Raw genomic sequence first — 23,526 nt, forward strand, 5'->3', positions numbered from 1 at the left:
ATAGGATTCTGGGCAAGACTTTAGCTGGGCACCTCTGTTTGCTTATTTTCATTCATTTATACATTTATTTATCTACAAACTATTTAATAGGGCAGCAAGTGAGGTCCTCCTGAAACCACCTTGAGTTGCTTCTACCATAAAGGCATTTATTATCCCAGGGCCTCAAGAAGAGGCTGATCACAAGGCAAAGAAGCTCTCTCTCCAGCAGCTTTCTGGCATTAAGAAGAAAGATGGGGAAATATCAGTGTGGACTACTTCTGTGGAGATCTGGTTGGTCTTTGCTTGGTCAGACACAGCCTTACCTTCATTTCACTTGGTCCACTTCAGCCCCTCACTGAATCAGACTGTCAATAAGTAAGTAAAAGAGGGAGTTCCCTGGTGGCCTAGCAGTTAGGGATCCAGCATTGTCACTGCTGTGACTCAGGTTCAATCTCTAGTCCTGGGAACTTTTGCATGCCACAGGTACAGCCAGAAATAAATAAATACAAGAGTATAATTTTGGCAACAAAGACTAATTAACTGCGTACTTTTGCCACTTAGTGTGGTCAGTGCTAGAAATGAAGACACGGTCTCGTCTCTTTGGCTTTACTCCTAGGGGGAACATCACCCAGCTTGGTGGGGCAGCCCATGTAATGCCAAAAACAGCTAACAGCAGTGCCCCTTGGAAATGCGCAGCACTTGACGGTTTACAGCCCTTTGTCCTCCTAATCCTATCGATCCTCATAGTATTCTTATTTCATAAATTGGACAAGTATAATTTCCATTTTATAGATGAACGACTTGAAACGGAGACACCTAAGTCACATGGCTGCGATTGCACAGGTTGCACTCAGGATTTCTGATGCCTGGTTGAGGGCTCTTTTGCTAACGGTTTTTGCCTCTCAGCTCTGAATGTTCCCTTCAATTCCTGCTCTGCCACAATGGTCAGAATCCCTTGGAGCTCTTCTCCTTTACAGCGAGCACACCGTGTTAAGCTTTCTCGGTGGCAAGCCCTGGGGAGGGACAATACAGAAGGAAGAGGCTTCTGCGGGTCCCACTGCCACTTGTTGGTCACTGGTATGGTTTCAAGGATATCTGTGGTATCTACCCCAGCTGTAGCTCCAGAGCACACAGATCTTGGGCAACCTTGCAGTCCTGGCCTCACCTGGTGAACACTCTGCCATAATCTCCCCCCACGGTACCGCGCACTCTCTGCCCACTCAACTGCCCTCTGGCTGTGACTCACGTGTGCCCTGATCCTCTCTGCTCACATACCCCCTGCCCCTCAGGTTGGCCAATCTGACAGGGACACTGGGGATGCCAAGCTTCCTGGGAACAATGACACTCCCTCTGCAGCTGTACACATCTGGTCACGGGCTGCAGCTTACTTACTTCCTGGACAGCTGTTTCCTGCTCTCCGAGTGACTGTAGACCAGCCCTGCCTGGGAAAACAGACAAACTTCTCCTCCATCCAATGGATTCAGTGATCTTCTCTAACCAGGTATGAACCCCAGCCTTGTGGACGGGCATACTCTTCCATTTTATTCTCCCTAGGGCTTTTCCTCAAGTCTAAAGTACTCTATAAAGTTCTCTTATATCAGAGTTACTGTTCTACCATAACTTCATAGTTCTTTATGTGAAATTTCCCCTATTTAATCACTGTATGGTTTCTGTCTCCTGCTCAGACCCTGACTGATATACTCACCACCTCTTGATGTGGAGTCACAGACAAGGTAAAGGATGTAAAGTTCTTTATGGGCCAGATCTTGTCATATGTCTTTGATCCCTCTAAGCACCTGCCTACTTTGATGCTTGACACACAGAAGGTCCTGAATAAGGACAGACTAACTGAGCACAGCTCAAGTTCATTTTAACACCCTGTTTGATGGAAGTAATGGCAGCCCACAGAGGGAGCCAACATACAGGAAGGAACCAGGAATTTATTTATGCATGGAGTTATTCACTCATCTGTTCATTGAAAATGAGCAAATGTCATTTGGGAGCTGCAGCATTGGCCCCAATGGCAGGTCAGACAGCAGCATTGACCCTCAACTGGGAGGCCGAGCAAATGGTTGCTCCTAGAAGGCAAGCTAAGGAACATTCTGGAAGACCGAACAGAAACAACATGGAAAGACCCAGAAGAAACTAGGGAAATACTGAGTGGTCTAATGACTTGTGAGGATCGGAGAAGATAAGTGACTCACCTAAAGTCAGGGGGCCCCTTCTTGGTGGAGCCAGGAGCGGAAAACGCGTCTTGTGATCCTCAATCCAAACCCTTACCATTACATTGCACTGCCTCTTCAAGTGAGGTGGGAAGTTGTGATACAAATTGCCGTCTCGGGAAATGGGGGAGATAACTTCCAAAATGTTGTTCCTTACCTGGTAGTTCAAAATGGTCTGTTTGGGGGATCCAAGAAATTCCCCGTCTACTGCTATTACCTTTGGGAAAGCAACAGTGGTTTGTCAAATACGTTGAATTTGGAGTTTATCTCCCCTCAAGGTAATTAGCCACCTGTTAGCCCACAAGCATCCTAGTCTTCAGGTGGCAAAGCAAAATATTGCTTGTCCTTCCCTCTTCAAAACATCACTGGTTTCTCATAGGTGGTCTTACCCCCCACATAAAGCTTCTGCTTTACTCCCACATCTGCTGCTTAATTTGGCCTAATGATTTTCCTTTATCATGTTGGTTTACTTAGCAGGACATTTTGCTATTTCTGATCAGATATTTGTCCAGGAACTAAAGGCATGAGATCTTGCATTATATGTGAGAGAGCCAACAGAGCCTGTTCCACATAGTCTTCTGGAGCTTCCCCCAAAGCATGATTTATCGCCTGCGTACTACATTGAATGTATGGACATATGTGACACACTGTGTGTCATTCATTTTCATTAACCGATGGGTCACATATGAGCCTCTGTGGAAGTAGCAAGAACTGTGTGAGTTAGGTCAAGCCACATTTAGACTGTCTTTGCTGGCTGTCACTGAAAAGGAGCCCATGCTGATTAAATGATCTGGGATGTGCATACACCTCTGTGGTGGGAAGCAAGAGACACATGGGTCCAGTGAAAATAGGCCTGCCTGGGAGTATCCTGAAACAGGCCAGATTCTCTGCAAGGAGTAACAGTGATGAAGCTTGCACCTTGCAGACTAGCCCTGGCTGGAGATGCAGCTTATTGTGAATTAGAGGTGCACAGGAAATAAAATGTCCCTCACTAGGGAATTGCTCCAGTGAGGGTGGCTCTGTTTACCTAGGCCAGTGAAATCAGTGAGAACATTCACTGCCATGATTTGCAAGTGGTTGGCTTGTGTGCTTCATAGACTGGACTTGCTCTAAGAGCCGGTATTGAGGCATCTCCTGGCCTGATGGTTTTCTTCAAGGCCACTGTTTTTGCTCCCTCTCTTCACCTCTGACTCTCTCAGTCTTTGCCTGTGTGCTGCTGAAGAGATCTAAGGTTTCCTTTGGGAATACAGGCATACCTCAGAGATGCTGTGAGTTCATTTCCAGGGCACCACAATAAAATGAATATCAGAATAAAGTGAATCACACAAATCTTTTTGGTTTCCCAGTGCATATAAAAGTTATGTTCACACTCTACTGTAGTGTATTAAATAGGCATTAGCATTATGTCTAAAAAACAGTGTACACACCTTAATTTAAAAATAACACTGTTGGAAAAATGACACCAATAGGCTTGCTTAACCCAGGGTTGCCATAAACCTTCAATTGCAAAAACACCACAGTATCTGTGAAGCAAAGTGCAATAAAGTGAAGTATGCCTGTACTCTTATTTTGTCTTATTTATCCATAGAAGAGGTACTGTGCCAGACTCTGGGACTACAACAGCTCTTCATGGCACCTCTTTATTAACCAAGACTCCCTCACCCTCTCTTAACACCAAGAGCAGGATTCTGTAAACAGGGACATTCAGAATGGTGGCCGTCTAGACATGGGATGTCATTGAGTTTGAGAGGAAGGCATTCCCAGGCCTCTGGGCTAGCAGCTGGCTAGAACTCAGGCCTTAGAATGGCATAGCTTGTTTCACTGCAATGCACCATCCTGGATGCTGAAATCCAGTTGTCTGAAAACCAAATATAAAAATAACTAGGATTTACGGCCTTCTCACCATGGCACAAGAGGTTAAGAATCAGACTGCAGCAGCTCTGGTCACTGTGGAGGTGCAAGTTCCATTCCTAGGCTGGCACAGTGGGTTAAAGGATCCAGTGTTGCTGCAGCTACAGTGTAAGTCACAGCTGTGGCTCCGATTCAGTCCCTGGCCCAGGAACTTCCGTATGTCATGGATAAAGCCCTAAAAATTTTTTAAAATAATAAAAACTAGGATTTATTTTTTATTCGTAGTCAAATTTGTTGAGATTCAATTTACATACAATAAAATACACTCATCTTAATTGTGCAATTCAGTAAGTTTGACAAATGTATGTACAAATGTACCCCCATTACAGTTAAGATATAGAACATTTCCATTATACCCAAAGACCCTGCATGTTCTTTGGCAGTCAAGACTTTTTTGGTTCCAGGAAACCATTGATTTCTTTTCTGTCGTTATAGATTAGTTTTGCCTCTCCTAGAATTTCACGTAAGTGGAAACCATACAGTATGTGCTCTTCCGTGTCTGGCTTCTTTTGTTCAGCATATATTTTAGATTTATCCATGTTGTTGTATGTATCCAAAATTTGTTCTTCTTTACTCCTGAAGAGTATTCTGCTGTATGGATATGCTACAAAATGTTTATCTGATGATGGAATTTGGGATTATTTTGGTTTGGGAGCTTTTCTGAGTAAAGTTGCTATGGACATTTGTGTCTGTGTTTGGCAGGGCACATGTTTTCATTCTTCTAGTGGAAATGCCTAGAAACTAATGCATTGTATGGAAAATGTTTGTTAATAAGAAATTTCCAAATTTTTTCCCAAAATAACTGTACCATGTTACATTCCCACCATCCATCTAGGCAGATGTCATTGATTCATATTGTCACAAATACTTGGTCTTGTCAGTCTTTCTGCGGTTTTTTGTTTTGTTTTGTTTGTCTTATTGCCTTTTCTAGGGGCGCTGCCATGGCATATGGAGGTTCCCAGGCTAGGGGTCGAGTCGGAGCTGTAGCCACCGGCCTACGCCAGAGCCACAGCAACGCGGGATCCGAGCCGCGTCTGCAACCTACACCACAGCTCACGGCAACGCGGGATCCTTAACCCACTGAGCAAGGGCAGGGATCGAACCCGCAACCTCATGGTTCTTAGTCAGATTCATTAACCACTGAGCCACGATGGAAAACTCCTACCAGTCTTTCTAATTTAACTTTTCTAGGCATTCTCACATGACTAAAGATATTGAGCAATTCTTCCTGTATGTGTTGGCCATTCATATATCTTCTTTTGAGAATCATACTTTCAAATATTTTGTTCATTTTTTAAATTATGTTGTCTTCTTAATAACTGTTCTTTGCATTATTCTGGAAACAGTTCCTTTTGTCAGATATAGTTACTGCAAAAATTTTCTCCCTTTCAGTGGCTTCCCTTCCAAAAAGAGCTTAATTTTGAAAAAGTCTTCTCTTACCAGTCTTTTTCTATTATGGTTTGTGCTTTCTGTGAAGAAATTTTTGCCATATTCAAATTTACAAATATTTTCTCCTATATTTCCTTTTCAAAATTTTATAGTCATAGCTTTTATGCTTTTTTTAAAGGCTGCACCTGAAGGATGTGGAAGTTTCCAGGCTAGGGGTCTGAAGTTTCCAGCCACAGCAATGCCAGCTCTGAGCCATGTCTGCAACCTACACCACAGCTCATGGCAATGCTGGATCCTTAACCCACTGAGAAAGGCCAGGGATCAAACCCACATCCTCTTTTTTTTTTTTTTGTCTTTTTGCCTTTTCTTTGGCCTCTCCCGCGGCATATGGAGGTTCCCAGGCTAGGGGTCGAATCAGAGCTGTAGCCACCGGCCTACGCCAGAGCCACAGCAATGCAGGATCCGAGCCACATCTGCGACCCACACCACAGCTCATGGCAATGCCAGATCCTTAACCCACTGAGCAAGGGCAGGGATCAAACCTGCAACCTCATGGTTCCCATTCAGATTCGTTAACCACTGAGCCATGACGGGAACTCCAAACCCACATTATCTTGGATGCCAGTTGAGTTCATTAACAGCTGAGCCACGAGCAGGACTCCTTTTTTTTTTTTTTTCTTTAAAATGTTCAACTAAATGTACATTTCTGGGACAACCCCAACTTTGTCACTGCATATCATATACAATTAGTATATAATGCTCAATTCATAGAGCATTTTATGTTGATAGTTTTCTCTTTCAGCCCATTTAAGATCTTACTCCATTGTCTTCCTTCTTGCATGGTTACTGATAAGACATTGACTCTAATTCTTATCCTTCTTCCCTTATTGATAATGTGTCTTTTTCCCTCTGGGGGCTTTCAAGATTTTCTCTTTGGTCTTTGCCTTTCAGCAGTTTGACGGTAGATGCCTAGGTTTTTGGCTTTTTGTTTTTGTTTTAATCTTGCTTTGTGTCCTTTGAGCTTCTTGGATCTGGGTTGGTGTCTGTCATTAATTTTGGAAAATCCTGCCATAATTTTTTCAAGTATTTATTTTGACCCATTCTCTTCCTCTTGATGGATTCTCATTTTGAACAGCAGACTATTTAATAGTGTCCTACAGCTCTTTGATGTATGTTCTAGATTTGCTATTGTCTTGTTTTTTTATGATTTTTTTAAAACTTTTTCTTTTGAGACAATTATAGATTCATGGGAAGTTGCAAACATAGTACAGGGAAGTCCCGGGTACCCTTCACCCAGGTTCCTCCAATAATTACATCTTATAAAGTCATATAATATAAAAATTTAACATTGTTACAATGTGTGTGCATTATTCTTTGTGTAGATTTCTGTAATGACCACCACAATCAAGATATAGCACTATTACCCCTTTTATAGTTTTCAGCCCCACCATCATCCCTAACCTTCAGTAATCTGTTTTCCATCTCTGTATTTTTGTCATTTTTGAGAATGTTATATAAATGGAACCATGCAGTATGTGACCTTTTAAGGTTTTTTTTTTCCCATTCAGCATAATGTCCTCGAAAACCATCCAAGTGGTTGTAATGATAGTTCATTTCTCTTTATGGCTGAGTAGTATTCCATATTATAGATGTACTGTAGTTCAACTATTCACCTACTGAGGACCATTTTGGTTGTCTCCAGTTTGAGGCTGTTACAAATAAAGCTGCTATGAGCAATCTTGTACAGATCTTTTGTGTACATGGGAGACTTCATTTCTGTAGAATGAATGTCCAGAGTGCCTTTGCTGGGTATTTTTTTTTTTTAAAGAAACTGCCAAACCATTTTCCAGAGTTTACATTCTCAATGGCAGCATATGAGAGGTCGAGTTTATCACATTTTCTTTTTTTTTTTTTTTTTTTGGTCTCTTTTTATGGCCACACCCACAGCACATGGAAGTTCCTGGGCCAGGGACTGAATCCAAGCTACAGCTGGGATATCTGCCACAGCTGCAGCAATGCCAGATCCTTTAACCCCCTGCACTGGGCCAGGCATCAATCCCACGTCTCTGCAACCCAAGCTGCTGCAGTCAGATTCTTAACCCACTGCACCACAGTGGGAACTCCCATCATAGTTGTTTTAAAATTCCTGTCTGGGGAGTTCCCATTGTGGCTCAGCAGTAACAAACCTGGCGAAGATCCATGAGGATGAGGGTTCGATCCATGTGGATGAGGGTTCAATCCTTGGCCTTGTTTAATGGGCTAAAGATCCAGTGTTGCCATCAGCTGTGGTATAGGTTGCAGACGCAGCTCAGATCTGGCATTGCTGTGCCTGTGATGTAAGCTGGGCAGCTGTAGCTCTGATTCAAGCCCCAGCCTGGGAACTTCCATATGCTACAGGTGTGGACTTAAACAGCAAAAAATAAAATTAAATTAAAAAATAAATAAAATTCCTGCATGACGGTTCTAACACTTGTGTCATACATGAGTCTGGGTTTGATCATTACTTTCTCTTTATACAGTGTGAAGAGACATCATGTGTCCATGATGAACAAAAAACTGCTGAGTTTTTCATTTGCTTCTGGTGCCAATGCAGGTCAGACTGGTACTATGACTGATCTTATCGTTATTTAAAATTTTGATATTTTATTTATCATGTGAGTTTTGCAATCATTTTGATTTTTGAAAATAATGCATCATTGGAGCTCCCATTGCTGTGGCTGTAGTGTAGGTCACAGATGTAACTTGGATCATGCATTGCTGTGGCAGTGGTGTAGACCAGCAGCTACAACTCCAATTCGACCCCTCTCCTGGGAACTTCCAAGTACCATGTCTGCGACCTCCACACAGCTCATGGCAATGCTGGATCCTTAACCCACTGATATGGGTGGCCCTAAAAAGCACACGCACAAAAAAAAAAAAAAACCCTTTGTCTGTCGAGGCTGGTGAAATAACTGAAAAGATGAAACTGAAAGCTGAGCCACCGCCTTAAAGATCCAGGAAGTGAATCCCAGGACAAAAAAAGGCCAAATGTTTATGAATTGATTAAGGATTCTATAAACATTGTGGTTCTAGACACTGTCCTGGGGACTTAGAGATAAAGTGATGCGCCCCACCCTCTGGCTTTTCAGTCCAGTGGCAGGACACTTGGAGTCCAAAACACAGAGCTATGTGACTAGAGGTTTTAGGGAGTATAGTTAAGATGGCCTTTGTCCTAAGTGACATGTTCCATCATTAAAAAGCATTAAGTTATAGGGACAAAATTTCTACAGTTGGATTACCTCTTCCTGTGCTTTATACTTGGTGGCTGTCCCCACTGAATGGTGATGGATAAAAAGGCCCAGGGCTTAGGCTTTCCTTAGGAATTAGATTACCTACTATTAATGAGTTTTCTCCAAAATTGTAACAATTTAATCAGAACGTGTTTTTAGAAATACATAATTTTCCCTGAGAAGAGCATGCTAGGGCAAAATTAAATGGAGCCCCTAAGGAAATGTGCGGAAGTCTTTACCAAGCATTGCTGTTATCATACATTACTTACCTCAGTGACTCCCAGACTTTTTCTCCCATGTTGCTACCCACAGAAAATACCTGTCCATTGGAGTAATTTGGAGAGAATTTATGAACCTTCAACTAGGCTGCTTACAGCTTAAAAAATTGAGAAGATGCACATGTCAGTGGGAAAGAGCTACATGCATGAAAACATAGGGAGTTTTCACCTCAGTTAAATACATGGAAATCTGGTTAGCCCTCGGGTAGCTGCCAAATAAGTTGCTGAGTCTTGCATCCCCATCCATCAAAGAGGGGACTTGATGCTTGGGGGGCTTATCTGGATGTGTTACAAATAAAATGTTTCTCCGTATTAAGGCCGCTTTGGCGCATTCAGTAACTACCTGGTGAAGACTTTTAGATGACCTAAATACTGAGAAGATTTTGCTTTCCCACTAAGTAATCCAGAATAAAATTCCAAGGTTTCTTTTTTTTCCTGTCTTTTGTCTTTTTAGGACCACACCAAAGGCATATGGAGGTTCCCAGGGTAGGAGTTGAATCGGAGCTGCAGCTGCAGGCCTACACCACAGTCACAGCAATGTGGGATCCGAGCCATGTCTGCGACCTCCACACAGCTCATGGCAATGCCAGATCCTTAACCCACTGAGCAAGACCAAGGATCGAACCTGCGTCCTCATGGATGCTAGTCAGGTTCATTAACCACTGAGCCATGACGGGACCTCCTAAAATTCCAGTTTTATGAAAGGGCACAATTAGTATGTTTGTTAAAGTTAAGAATTGCTTTCTAAATTTTCTGATTTCAAAATAGCAAGGGAAGTGCTTAGAAGGTGAATCCATTAGTAGCCTTCTCTTCCTCTGTCTCTTTCTCTCCCTAAGCATGTACTTATTCTACTTACTGGATAACCTGGCCTCCATGTGTCATGTGCTAAAAAAGCTGTGAGCTTTGAATAGCTCTTGAGGAAAGAAGAGGCTCCTCAGTGGGTCCAGGCACTGGTGCTAGTGACCCAGCAGATTCCACTAGGGCTTATGGTATCTGCAGCAACTTGGAGTATTGTATCATCTCTCTGGTGAGACCTTTAAGGTTTTGGAGCAAAACCATTATCCTTTGAAACCTTACTCCTGGCTCTTTACGGTGCTTTAGTGGATTTTTTTTTTTTTTCCCACTGTACAGCAAGGGGGTCAGGTTGCTTTACTGGATTTTGCACATTGACTGCTAAGTGACCATATGATCAAACCACCCTCCTCCATGAATACTATCTACTGTGTCTGTAATGGTGAGTAAGCAAAGAAGCATTCCATTACTGGATGGAAGTTAGGTTTATGAGGCCAGAGCCCACCACATCCAGGAAGCCTCATGGAAAGTTCCCTGCAACAGCTACCTGAGAGGGAAAATTAAAATTCAGGCCCACCTACAGACGATTTTGCATGCTGTAATGGCAAGTGCAAATACTGGATCGGTCAGCTATAGTAGAATGGTCCCACTCAAGATACCTTGTAAGACACCAGCAGGAAATCCTCTGAGTGGGTGAACTTTGATTAGTATATATTGCCCACTCAGTGGAAAGCAGATGCGGCCTGAGCCCAGGAACACAATTTATGTGCATTCCAGCAGGAATTTGAATCTTACACAAGGATCGAAAATAATTGGAGTTCCTGCTTTGTATGTATAAAGTCCTTGAAGATCCTGGTAGCTATATAGCCACTGTTCATCTGCATACATAAGCCTAAAGGACTCCCAGCCAGGAATTATAGGTTTTACCCGTATGCGTGACAGGAAGTAGGAAAAATATGTCCTTGGAGAATTGGGGTGAAGTCACTGAACTTTACTCCAAAGACCTCCAATAAATTCAAGTCAATTCAGCAGGCATTTGTTAAGCCAATGCGCTTACTGTGGGTCTGGCACTGGATGAGCTACTGGGGATCTGGCAACATACAAACTGTGGTGCCTGTCTCTAGACTCTGTAGGGTAGCTCCCTCCCATAGTCCAGGAGCTGAAAAAGTGTTTTCTAGGCACCCAGGCCAGGTCTCTATGGCATATTTATATCCTGCTAATGTAAGGGACTGTCCTGCTGGTGAGTACAGAGAATCAGATCGCTGTGAAATGTACCAGGGGTTTGGGCAAGACAGATGCATCAATGACTAAAGCTATATTTCTGAGCTCTCTTTCCACAGCTGATAGTAGCTATATCCATGAGCATCTCAGCAGACTCCTGTTAATGTTCAGATGCTGTGATAATCCTGACAGCTCCATCTGAGGCATGATTTTGAGCTCATTCTGACCTCAAGAGCTGGAGCACAGGGCATCATACTCATTAACAATGACTTATATTGCATGCTGTCCTGCCTGTGGTAGGTAGTGGCTTGGTCCTCAGGTGAGTTTTCTAAGTTTTAGCTACAGGCTCCTACCAGTTCTCCCCAATGATGCATTGATTAGTCATAGGCTTGGCCTAAGTTTGCAGACAGAATTAGGGTGTAATTCTTTCTGACTCCCTCCTTTCTGAGGTTCCCTGTTCATTCCTTTTTTTTTTTTTTTTTTTTTTAAGGACCTCACCCACATCATATAGAAGTTCCCAGGCGAGGGGTCAAATTGGACCTGCAGCCTGCCGGCATATACCAGAGCCACAGCAACGCAGGATCCAAGCCTCATCTGTGACCTATGCCACAGCTCACGGCAACGCTGGATACTTAACCCACTGAGAGGGGCCAGGAGTTGAACCTGCATCCTCATGGATACTAGTCAGGTTTGTTAACCTCTGAGCCATGATGGGAACTCCTCTTCATTTTTTAGTGGCACTGGTTTTCCCACTCACCTTGCCCTGCTTCCTGTGAACAATAAACTGGTGGGTTTTCCTATCGGAGTCTTAGTGACCTGGCACTGTTGCCATGTCTGTGATATGTCCTCCAGGTAGAGTGACACAAACAGAATTCATTCTGTGCCTATCACTTTTCTCATTTTCAACTCCTTTCCATAATAAGCCTGTATTTTTCAGTCTTCTGAGCTTTCAGGTAGTTTTTCTCCCTTTGTTTTGTATTTTTTTTTCAGGGAACCTAAGTGTTTGTTATTTGAAGGAGGATAGGTTTATTAGGAGCTCAATCCCTCTAAATTAAAAGCAAGGCCTCAAGATACTTTTTTGTAGTTCTGCAACATCAACTTGATGCTTTGAAAATAGACATTACAATTCTTTGTTATACTGCTTCATTTTGTCCATCCAGTAATTTGATCCTTTTCCCTATTTTATCTTTATATCAATCTTATTTATTTTGAAACCCTTGTCTACAAACATCAATGTCTCATTCATTTTTCAGTCTGCTTCTAATGACTATTTTATCTTTTGATTATCAGTCGCTTTCCTGTCTCTTAACTCCAGTTTTATTTTCTTGTACTCTAACATCAGAGGTTTTTAAAACATTTTAGAGGCTTCAAAGATGTTATCTTTCACTACAGTTAATTAACCTTTTCCTTTGTGGTTGATTACTTAATCCAGTGAGGGACCAAGCTAAGAAAATGCTTACTTGTGATTTTGTAAGTCTTAGTCTACTTCTGGTTCATCCCTATGTCTAGGGTGTTGTCCCCTAAACCTTGTCTGGCTTGGTCATTGGATCCTCTCATCTTGGGAAGTCTTGAGCTCTATTCTTTGATTCTTCATCACTGAGAGAGCACCCAGAAGTCCGTTCTGCTTTTGAAATCCTTTTATTTTTCTTTTTAGGGCCATCCCTGCAGCATACAGAGGTTCCCAGGCTAGGGGTCAAATCACTAGATCCTTAACCAACTGAATGAAGCCAGGATCAAACCCACATCCTCATGGATACTAGTCGGGTTTGTTGCCACTGAGCCGCAATGGGAACTCCTTTAAATCCTTTCTGCTCAGCCTTTTGGGCTCACAATCAGTATAACTTCAGAATTTGGCAAATATCTTTGGAAGAAATGGAGGAGTGTTGAGGACACTCGGATTTTCAGCCCTGTGATACTGCCAAAAAATTCTTTTGGTTTCTCTCACTCTACTCAGGTAACACCTGAATTGGGCGCTTGCCCTTTGGCCAAAATCAACAAATGCCTCCAGAGAAAAATAAGCTACAGAAAGTCAGTTCACTTCTCTTTAGTCTTTCTCCAGAATCTTGACTCTCCTCAGATATCTTTATACAAATGATTTCCTTTAAAAAAAAAAATTATGTGGCTTTTTGTTACAGGGGTTATCTGTTAACAGTGGGAACCTGGGTATGTCACAAGATAAAAGCTTGTTTATGGGAAAAAGTAGTAGATACGTAAATGAAACAGAAGAGAAATCTGAACAGACCAATTATGACAATATGCCATGAACACAGGAATATGATTCATTCTAACCTCTGTTCTCACTCTTAACAGCCCAGATAGGAAAGAAATGAGAGAGAAAATAGTCTTATAAACATTCTACATAATCTCATGTCTCCCTACCTCATCATATGCCATTCCCTCTTCTAGAAACATCCCAGTTCTCAGGCAAACATGAGGACACATTAAAAACAATAAACCTTCACATTTTGGCCATAAGGGTAAGGGATGAGACCATCAGGGAAGGCATGTCTTTGAGAATAGGAGGAGTGAGCTCTGTCTGGGACCATTTTCTTCGCTTGACCAGCATCTCAGCAAGGAGGGAGGGGGTAGCACATTCTTTCTCAGAGACAGGGGGCCCCTCAGGGGTCTGCCACTGATCATGTACCACATGTGTTGAGCTTCTGCTCCATCCCACAGTTCACAAGGCTCTGAGGGTACAGGAGTCACTAAAACACAATTCTCTGCCCCAGACGAGCTCCCAACTCTTCATTGCAGCTTTTTCTGCATTTATGAGGACCTTGCTAGCAGTCACTAAGGGAAGAGTTTTAGGAATGTGCTCAGTGCGATATTTCTTGTTTCCCCTTCCTGTCAGTGTCTTCTGCCACCTTTCTATCTCTCAGGCCAACCAGGCATAAAGTTGTAGGCAAGAGAAATGAGAAAGTTTTGTGCTTCTCGTAGCTTGAAACTGACCCCACAGGCCACTATCCTTTGCTCAACAGGAGTATCTTTCTTAGAGCTTTGCTGCTTTGTTGAAAATGGAAAGGAAATCTTTTATAGGGATTATTATATCAACCACACACAATCATGCCTGGGTCCTTTTTTGATAAGGTGAGTGGGCGATTGCTATCTAATAGTTTCCAAATAGTTACAGTTAAATTGTGAATTTGTATTTGAATAAAATGTTAACACAACTGGCACATAGAGGTTCTAGAAATGTAAATTGTATCCTAAGTGACAGTCCCAATTGTGTAGCTTAAAAAAAAAAAAAGTACCAAATTCTACTGGCATTTATTGCAGAGATTTAAAAATGAAGTTTCCTCCCCTGGAGTTAGTTTAACTGTGAGAATGGTTACTTCCATTATCTGCCCATCCAAAATTATTCTGTTGATTTAATCCCCTCAAAATTAGCAGATTTTCACCATAGGATTTCGCCAGGGGATTTTTTTCCAGCTCTGCTGATACCAACATTTCAAGTGATTATGTATAATCTGTTTCTTTTCCACTATTTCATCTCATAAAGTACTCTTTTCCCACGTTTTGTGTCTTCAGCAAAAAGGAGATCAGGACTGAGTATGCTATCAGGATTTGGCTTTCTGCCATTTATTAGACAAAATAAGAATTGCTGCAGAAGTCTCTCTGGCAGTGGATTCTCATCCCAAAATCCTGATATGCCCTGGCCAGAGCTGATTACAGGTCAGAGGAGAGTAGGCTGTCAGGTTGCTGACATAAGAAGGTTTGGATAACCCCAGAGGCATTTGGAGATATGATCAGAGATCTTTGTAATAATATATTCCTTGTGAGCATTTCTGTTCCGACTGATAGGAGGTAAGGGAGGGGGTATGGGCAATGTTGTTATCCCTAAATATTTTCATTGCCACACAGTGGTAGGAACTGATCCAACTACATTACAGAGGTTAGTCTAAGCCCTAGTCACAAAGGCAGAGTGCACAAGAGATTTTACATAACTTTAAAAAGCTGATCCATTTACTGTGTTTAAGTACTAACCCCCATCACCATGTATTCCTTGCTTTAAAGAGAGCAAGGGCTAGAGAACTGAAGTTGGATATAAAACAATTTAGATATGGCACTGAGTGGCTTGTTTTTAGGAATAAGGTCTAAATCCTCAAGACAAAAATATTGTTTTTGGCTATGTTTGCGGGTTTTTTTGTGTGTGTGTTTATTTTTAGGGCCACACCTGCAGCATATGGAGGTTCCCAGGCTAGAGGTCAAATCAGAGCTATAGCTGCCAGCCTATTCCACAGACAGCAACACCAGATCTAAGCTGCATCTGTAACCTACACCATATCACATGGCAATGCCAGACACTTCACCCACTGATTGTGGCCAAGGATCGAACCTGCATCCTCAGGAATACTAGGCAGATTTGTTTCTGCTGAGCCACAATGGGAACTCAAAGACATAAATAATTTGGAGACTATTCATTAGAAGTAACCTTTGGTTCCTTGAATCCTAGAGAAATGTGAACCTGAGTGCAAGAACATGATACAACATTTCTGCATCTCCCTCTCTCTCCATTAAACATAGATAGAGCCACTTCTGCTCCTGTTCCTGGAGCATTAACTGCTGTAGAAACGCAGATAGGGGTTTCTCGAGTCTGCAGGTGATTACCAGTCTGTGTATGCTCTGTTCAAAGGATTAAAGGGAAACATGAATATAATGAGGAGGAATACGGAAAACGCCATACAAAGTTGAACAGGAACAACCTCCAAGGTAAAATAATTACAAGGAAGCTATAAAATAAGCAATTCCCAGAGCCCATACAGGGCTAAAGATTGTTTGACGGCTGTCCAGCAAGACTGAAGAGACATTGCTGCATTTAAGGACATTTAGTAGACACCTCAAAAGGGCCAGGTCTTAGAAGTGGGACAGAAGAGCTCTAAATACTCTTGAAAAGAACTTTTAAAAAACTACTTCAGAATGGTCAAATTAATATGAGAGTAATTTAATGACCTGCTAGAAAATGCTTAACACTATTTAAAGGAATACAAGAAAATTGATCGCTCAATATGATTAAATTCACATTGCAAAGAATAACATAGATATAATGAGGGAAATGGAAGAAATAAAGAAGAATTGAATGGAGCTCCAGACTATTAAAAATACAGTATCTGAAATTTAAAAAAATACACTGAGTAGATATATGAGCAGATTAGACACTGCCAAAGGAAAGATTAGTGAACCTGAAGTTTTAGAAATATAAATCCAAATATAGAAAAAAGTTATCCAAAATGAAACAGAAAAAAACAGACTTGAACAAAAACAGCATCTGTCAGCTGTGTGGCAATATTATGTAATCAAACATATATGAAATTCACAGAAGAAGTCAGGGGAAGCAGAAAGAAATGTTTGAAGAAATGGCCAAAATGTTTTCAAATTTGACAAAAATGTTGAACCTACAAATCCAAAAAGCTCAATGATCCTCAAGCAGAAGAAGCATAATAAAAACCATGCCAAGGTATATCATAATGAAAGTACTGAAAACCAGTGATAAAGAAAAAATCTTGAAAAGTATCCAGATTTCTGGTTTGGTAAGTAAGGAACTTCGAAGTCATCACTTGATCCTAACAACAAGTAAAATGCTGAACAAAATGAAAAATCAACAACTCTTCTTAGATCCATCAGAGAAGTGAGGTCACAGGACAAACCACTGTCCCCTAAATTGGAGAGAGACAGGAAGGCACAGAAGATCACAATGTCCTGGAGTGAAACCCATGATCAGAAACCTCCGTGGGATCCAGGACCAGCTAGAACACCCACATTGCAATTGACAAGTTTCTGGAGGCTCAGTGTGGATAAGTCTGAGAATTAAACACCTCAGAGGGGAGTTCCTGTCATGGCTCAGCAGAAATGAATCTAACTAGTATCCATGAGGATACAGGTTAAATCCCTGGCCTCTCTCAGTGGGTTAAGGGTCTGGTGATGTGCTGTGGCTGTGGTGTTGGCCAGCTGCTACAGCTCTGATTCGAGCTCTAGCCTGGGAACTTCCATATGCCTCATCTGTGGCCCTAAAAATACAAAAAAAGAAAAAAAAAGAAAACTCAGAGGGAACTAGTCAAAGATGACCCCACACTGGTTGAGTTTTACCTCCAGGAGCCCTACCACATTCTCATGGTGAATACTGGAGAAAAATCTCTTATGTTTTTAGTAAGAGAAGTGGGAAAGCAACCATTGAGATATGTCAGAACCTTCTGTTCTTAGCAGGGTCTGCCCTTAAGATAAAAATATTTTTACCAGAACCTCACCTATTGGGGTTTTATTAGAGTTTAGCCAAACTTGAGGGGAGGGTAGAAAATACCCAGCTGCAGCCCCCTCTAGCCATTCTGTCCCACCTAGAAGTGGAAAACAACTAAGAAGCCCTTGTGAAGTTCATAGCCACATGTTCACTAAAAGACTGAGAGCTAAACATAAAAACGTAGACTGTTTCCCCTTTCCTCATGTCTTACCAAATCATATTAAAGGTCTGTTTACCACATTTTTTTAACCCAATACAGCATGTCTGGCTTTCAACAAAAAAATTACAAGGCATATCAAAGGCAAAAAATACAGTTTGAAAAGACAAAGGGGCATTAGAACCAAATTCAAATATGGAAGGAATGTTGGAATTATCAGATCAGAAATTCCAAACAACTGTAATTAATATGCTAAGGACTCTCATGGAAAAAAGTAGACAACATGTAAGAACAGGTAGATAACATAAGCTGGGATATAGAAATTCTAAATATCAGAAATGAGAGAATTCAAAAATACAATGACGGAATGAACAATGCCTTTCATGGGCTCCTTAACTGACTGGCACAGCTGAGGGGAAAAAAAATTTCTAAGCATAAGGATGTATGAACAGAAACTTGTGAAACTAAAACACTGGTTAAACTTTGTTTTTTTAATGGCTGCACCCAGAGTCTATGGAAACTCCTGGGCCAGAGATTGAGTCCAAGCCACAGCAACCCCAGAGTCTTTACCCATTGCACCAGGCTGGGGATCTAACCTGCACATCTACAGTGACTCAGGCTGCTGTACTCAGATTCCTAACCCACTGTGCCACAGCAGGAACTCTGAGACTAAAAAGCAAAGTTAAAAATGACTGAAAAGGAGTTCCCATTGTGGGAATGGAGCAATATCCAAGAACTGTGGGTTGACTACAAAAGGAGAAAAAAGAAAATGGAGCAGATGCAATATTTGAAGTCCTAATGATGGAGAATTTCCCCCAAATTAATGTGAGATCCTAAGCCATGGATCCAAAGTTCAGAGAACAGCTGGGAGAGTAAATGCAAAACAAAACAAAACAAAAACCTCACACACATTCAGAAAACAATCAAAAAGACTATACCTAGGTAAATCACCTTCAAACTGAAGAATTTAAAAGATGAAGAAAAAGCTTGAAAGAAAGCAGAGTGAAAAAAAATATATAAAGAGGTGCAAAGATAAGAATTATATCCAAGTTTTCCTCAGAAAACTGTGTGAAGAAGTAAAGACTTTCTCAGACAAAAAAAAAAAAAATTGACAGAATTTGCTGCCAGTGGGCTTGTCTTGTAGGAAATGTTAAAGTAAGTTCTTCAGAGAGAAAGAGCATGGTATAAGTCAGAGGCTTAAATTTACATAAAGGAAGAACATTAGAGAAAGATAAATAAATGAAGGAATTAGAGAAGAATAAATAATTTAAAAAGGGATTCCATTAGAGAAGGAATAAGTAAATGAAGGTAAAAAACATTCAAGAATGAAAAATACATATTACATATGGAGGAATATAATATGACAGCAGACTTCTTGAGAATACCTTCAAGGGATATTTTTAAAGTGAGGGCGAGAGCAGTCAACCTAGAATTCTAAACCTAATGAAAACATTAAAAGATGAAGGTAAAGAATTTCAGACAAAAGAAAGCTAAGAAAATTCATTGTTACCAGATCTGCACTAGAAAGCATGTTAAAGGAAGCTTTTCAGACTGAAATGAAATGATTTCTGATGGAAATTTGAAACCACACGTGTGCAAATACACCCACCCACTAATGCAGAGCCCTGGAAATGGTAAATATGTAAATAAATACAAAAGAAATATTTTTCTAATTTTTACTACCTTGTAAATATAATTGTTTAAATCAAAATTAGCAACAAGCATGGTGGGGTTCATAATACAAGTGGTAGTAAAATGTATGGGAATGAAGGATAGGGACAGGGAAATGGAAACACACTATTGTTAAGATTCTTTAACTGTATGCATATTTGTAGTCTTATGTGAAGGTAAACTGTAATAAATTGAAGATATATATGGTACAACTTAGAGAACGTACTCAAAAATATTCAATCCAAAAGATGAGAAAAGAAGGACAAAGTAATGAAGAATAAATACGTTAAATAAAAAACAAGCAGGAATATTATAGATATAAACCCAGTTATATCGATAATTGCATTAAATATAAATGGTCTAAATCATCTCAGTTAAAAAACAGATTATAAAATATAAAAATAAGGACCAGTAGTTCCCGTTGTGGTGCAGCAGAAACGAATCTGACTAGGAACCATGAGGTTGCAGGTTCAATCCCTGGCCTCACTCAGTGGCTTAAGGATCTGGCCTTGCCAAGAGCTGTGGTGTGGGTCGCAGACACGGCTCAGATCTGGCATTGCTGTGGCTGTGGCATAACCTGGCAGCTGCAGCTCCAATTCAACCCCTAGATTGAGAACTTCCATATGCTGCAGGTGTGGCCCTAAAAAGCAGAAAAAAAGAAAAGAACCAATTTGTTCTTATTTCTTGTAACAATGTACAAGAAACACACTTTCAGTATAAAGGCAGAGAAAGGTTAAAAGTGAAAGAAGAGAAAAGATATCCCGTATAAACACTAATGAAAAGAAAGGTGGAATGGCTAGGACAACAGGGAACTCCATGTATTGTATACCCTTCTCCTTGATAGTTGCTTCATTTGCACCTATTTTGGAGACCTCTTTTACTGATCTCTAATTTTTTGTGTTTGTTTATATGGCATTGGATCACTGTAACAGCAGTGTCAGAGCTGTGCTAATTCCCCTCATTTCCCCAAGGCAAGAAATCCCTCCTGTTTACTTCATTGTCCTGAGCACCCCCTCCCTGGCAGTGGCAGAGTTTATCTGTTTATCATCATTCCTGCCCATCAGCACATCAGAAAGAAAGGACTAGAACTTATGTAGACACATATTGAAACACTGTGCACTTCTCTTTCTGATAGGACTAACAGTATCAGCACATGCTTTTTCACCATTTCCTCAGCATTTCCATTTCCTATAGAGGAGGAATCTGGTTTTTCAGTTTCCTCTGTTCATTTGTTTCCTCTTCCTTGCTCTCCAATGATGTGACAGACAGTTTTAGAAGTATTCTTTGGGCTTTAGAAATGCAGATTTGGGAGCATGACAGGCAAGCTGTAAGGAGAAATTTTGCTAGAGAAATAGAAGGGGGGAAGAAAATGGAATATATAAGAGAAGTAGGAGAGAAAGTGGAATTTTAAGAACTGATCTTTTGAAATGTATATTGCCTTCACGGTGTTTGAGAAATTATAAAGAAGTGTGTGAGAATGGAAGGAGGGAAGGAAGGAAGGCAGGAGGGCTACCTTGAAAATTTAGTTTTGGGTCTATCTAAACTGAAGTTCTTTGATTGTAAATTGCTCTTGGATGGTGTATGGTCAGACCACCCAATGGCTGTTCTGCTTTCTGTACCTTCCCTGCTGACTGATCTCTGATTCACCTGTACCCTAGTCACATGACTGACTTCCAAGTCATTGAGCCTAATCAATGTCTACATACTTGCCCCAGCCCCAGCTAATGATTGTTCTGATGAAAACTGTGTCTGCTCTATCTGATAGCTTATCAAAGGGGTGGTGAGGGGCGTGTTCATAGGCTGGTTTCCCTGGTAACCCATGAACCAAGCTGACTGGTAACCTCCCTCCACACCTCCCGCCCTGGTTGTAAAGACTGCCACCATATCCTGCCCACTGTCTGCCACACATGGTGGGGTGTTGCTCCAGGATGTTTTTTCAAACATGTAAGATCTCCCTGTCCATGTCTGTTTGTTGATTCCAGGCTCTTTCTTCATTCTTGAGGCTGGGCAAGTACAGGGCTTGCAGACCTGCAGGGTACAACTCAACAGATGGACTACAAGAGTGACCTTCAGTAGTAAGACAGTTTTAAATCTGCATTCTCCAAAGCCCACACACCATTAAGTAGAAGGTCATATGGGCCTGGAAAAAAACTGCTGAGATACTGGCAATTGCTCAGCTTCTTTGACTAGAAAGGAGATAAAGAAATGAAGTGAGGAGTTCCCACTGTAATACAGTGGGTTAAGGATCTAGGCATTGCTGCAGCTGTGGTGTAGGTCATATCTGTGGCTTGGATTTTATCACTGGCAACCTCCATATGCTGGGGGTGCACCCATAAAATTTTTTTTTTTTATTTTTAAAAAGAAGTGAACAGATTCTGCAGCATTCAGGGGGAAAAGAATCACAGCTCTGAAATTAGTATCTTAGTCATTGAGGTAGCTGCATCCTAATCAGAAAATATGGTTTAGGAGAGACTCTGAATAATCCTGCATCTTGAAAAAATGCTTTCTGAAAAGAAACATAACCACAAAGCTGAAAAGAAACATAACCACAAAGCTGAATTTTCCATGGGACAAACTGATGAAGAGAAAACAGCAGGACAAAGCCAGTATTGAATAGAAGAAATCAGCAAAAGGGAATCTAGAGAGCTCACTAGACAGTAACGGTTCAATAGCACAGTTTGAAAAGAAATGCAAATAACAATGCTCAGAGCATCACAGAGGAAAATAATGGCAAAACAGTGCTAAAATGGAAGCCAGCGGATAAGGCACTTTCATAAACTGGCTGAGGAACTGTGACATGGTAAACCTTTCTGGAATGCAGTTTGGCAGTATGTACCAGAATTTAAAATTTTAAATGTATATTCCCTTGACATGGCAATTCTCTTTGTAGGAATTTTCTCTGAGGATATAAATAAACAAGTACATAAAGATATATGGGCAAGGATTTTTAAAAGTCGTTTTTATATAATAGCAAAAAAAAAAAAACCATTGTGAATAATTGAATTATCCATCAGTAGGGGCTTGGTTTAATAAATTAATTACATCCATGCAGTGGAACATTATGCACTGTGCAGCTCTTATAAGCAAGCCAGACTCTGGAGTCAGACTGTCTGAGTTTAAATCTGGCCTTACCACTTGTACAATTTTGATCACATCATTTAATATCTCTGCCTAAATTTGCTACGATATGAAATGTTTTAAAATCTCTAAAATAACTTCATAATTTATAACCTCTATCATGGAAAGTGTGACAAAGATGGAATAAATTAATGCATCGAAAACTCATGCACGTAAGTACTCAATAAGTCTTAGATATTACTATGCAAATATTATAGATGATAATATCTGTCTATATTAACATAAAAATGATTATGTTGAGTCAAAGTTATAGACTAGCTCATAATACAGGTTTATGTTTATATAGAATAATTTATGTTTGAATGCATGCATAGAGTTCTGAAAAGATGTTTGCTACAATTTTAATACTGGATATCTCCGACAGTGGTGTTTCAAATTATTTTTATTTTTTTTCCTGATTTTCTAATTTGATATTTTTAAATTAACATATAATATAATAACTCCTGAAATGGCCATCTAGGAAATTTAGATAAGCTTTTCTCCTGGGAAAACAAAACTCCAGATAAAATATGAAAATCATAATTTTAAAGCCCTAAAAATCCAACTAGATAGTAAGGAATTACAAGCCGAAATCTTGGAAGAGGTTAAATTGCTCACTCAAAGCAACTTTTATTCTGAGGTCATTTGTTGATATGTTAAGAAACAACTGCTAACTGAGCTGTAGTTCTGAGGATTGCATGAGCCAAGGGAAAGAGAAGTTAAAGCCCAGGTTTGCAGCTTGTGATGAGAGTCTAATACTCATTCTCCCATATACCTACTAAGCTGGTACCCTGACTGGTTTTATTCTCAGAGTAAGGGTGCACTAAAAGTAATTCTGTCTTTATTCTTTTTTTTTCTTTCCTTCCTTCTTTCTTTTCTTTTAGCTTTTTAGGGTCACACTCGTGGCAGGCTTGTGGAGGTTCCCGGGCTAGGGGTCGAATCAGAGCTACAGATGCTGGCCTATGCCATAGCCACAGCAGTGCAGGATCCAAGCTGCATCTGCTACCTACCAATAGCTCACAGCAATGCCAGATCCTTCACCTACTGAGCGAGGCCAGGGATCAAACCCACAACCTCAAGGTTCCTAGTCAGATTCATTTCCACTGCACTACAATGGGAACGTCTCCTTCTTTCTTCCTTCCTCCCTCCCTTTTCTTTTTTCTTTTCTTTTCTTTTCTTTTCTTTTCTTTTCTTTTCTTTTCTTTTCCCTTCCTTCCTTCCTTTCTTTCTTTTCTCTCTCTCTCTCTTTCTTCCTTTCTTTCTTCCTCTTCCTCCCTCCCTCACTCCT

The 23,526-nt window shown here is 40.8% G+C and overlaps 1 protein-coding gene across 3 annotated transcripts in view; it reads left to right on the top strand.

Moving 5' to 3' along the window:
* Positions 1-4,198, top strand: part of COMMD10 (COMM domain containing 10) — a 205,867-nt gene extending 201,669 nt beyond the window's left edge. The window contains exons 8-9 of one of the 3 annotated variants that reach the window (XM_021079249.1): positions 1,269-1,480; positions 1,665-4,197. In XM_021079249.1, the coding sequence (XP_020934908.1) occupies positions 1,269-1,466 (198 nt within the window). In that variant the 3' untranslated portion in view covers positions 1,467-1,480; positions 1,665-4,197. Of the gene's footprint in view, positions 1-1,268 lie in introns of all 3 variants that reach the window. The other 2 variants (XM_021079259.1, XM_021079246.1) reach the window with 2 other exon arrangements.

Source organism: Sus scrofa, chromosome 2 (genome assembly GCF_000003025.6).
Source record: "Sus scrofa isolate TJ Tabasco breed Duroc chromosome 2, Sscrofa11.1, whole genome shotgun sequence".
NCBI classification, from domain to species: Eukaryota; Metazoa; Chordata; class Mammalia; order Artiodactyla; family Suidae; genus Sus; species Sus scrofa.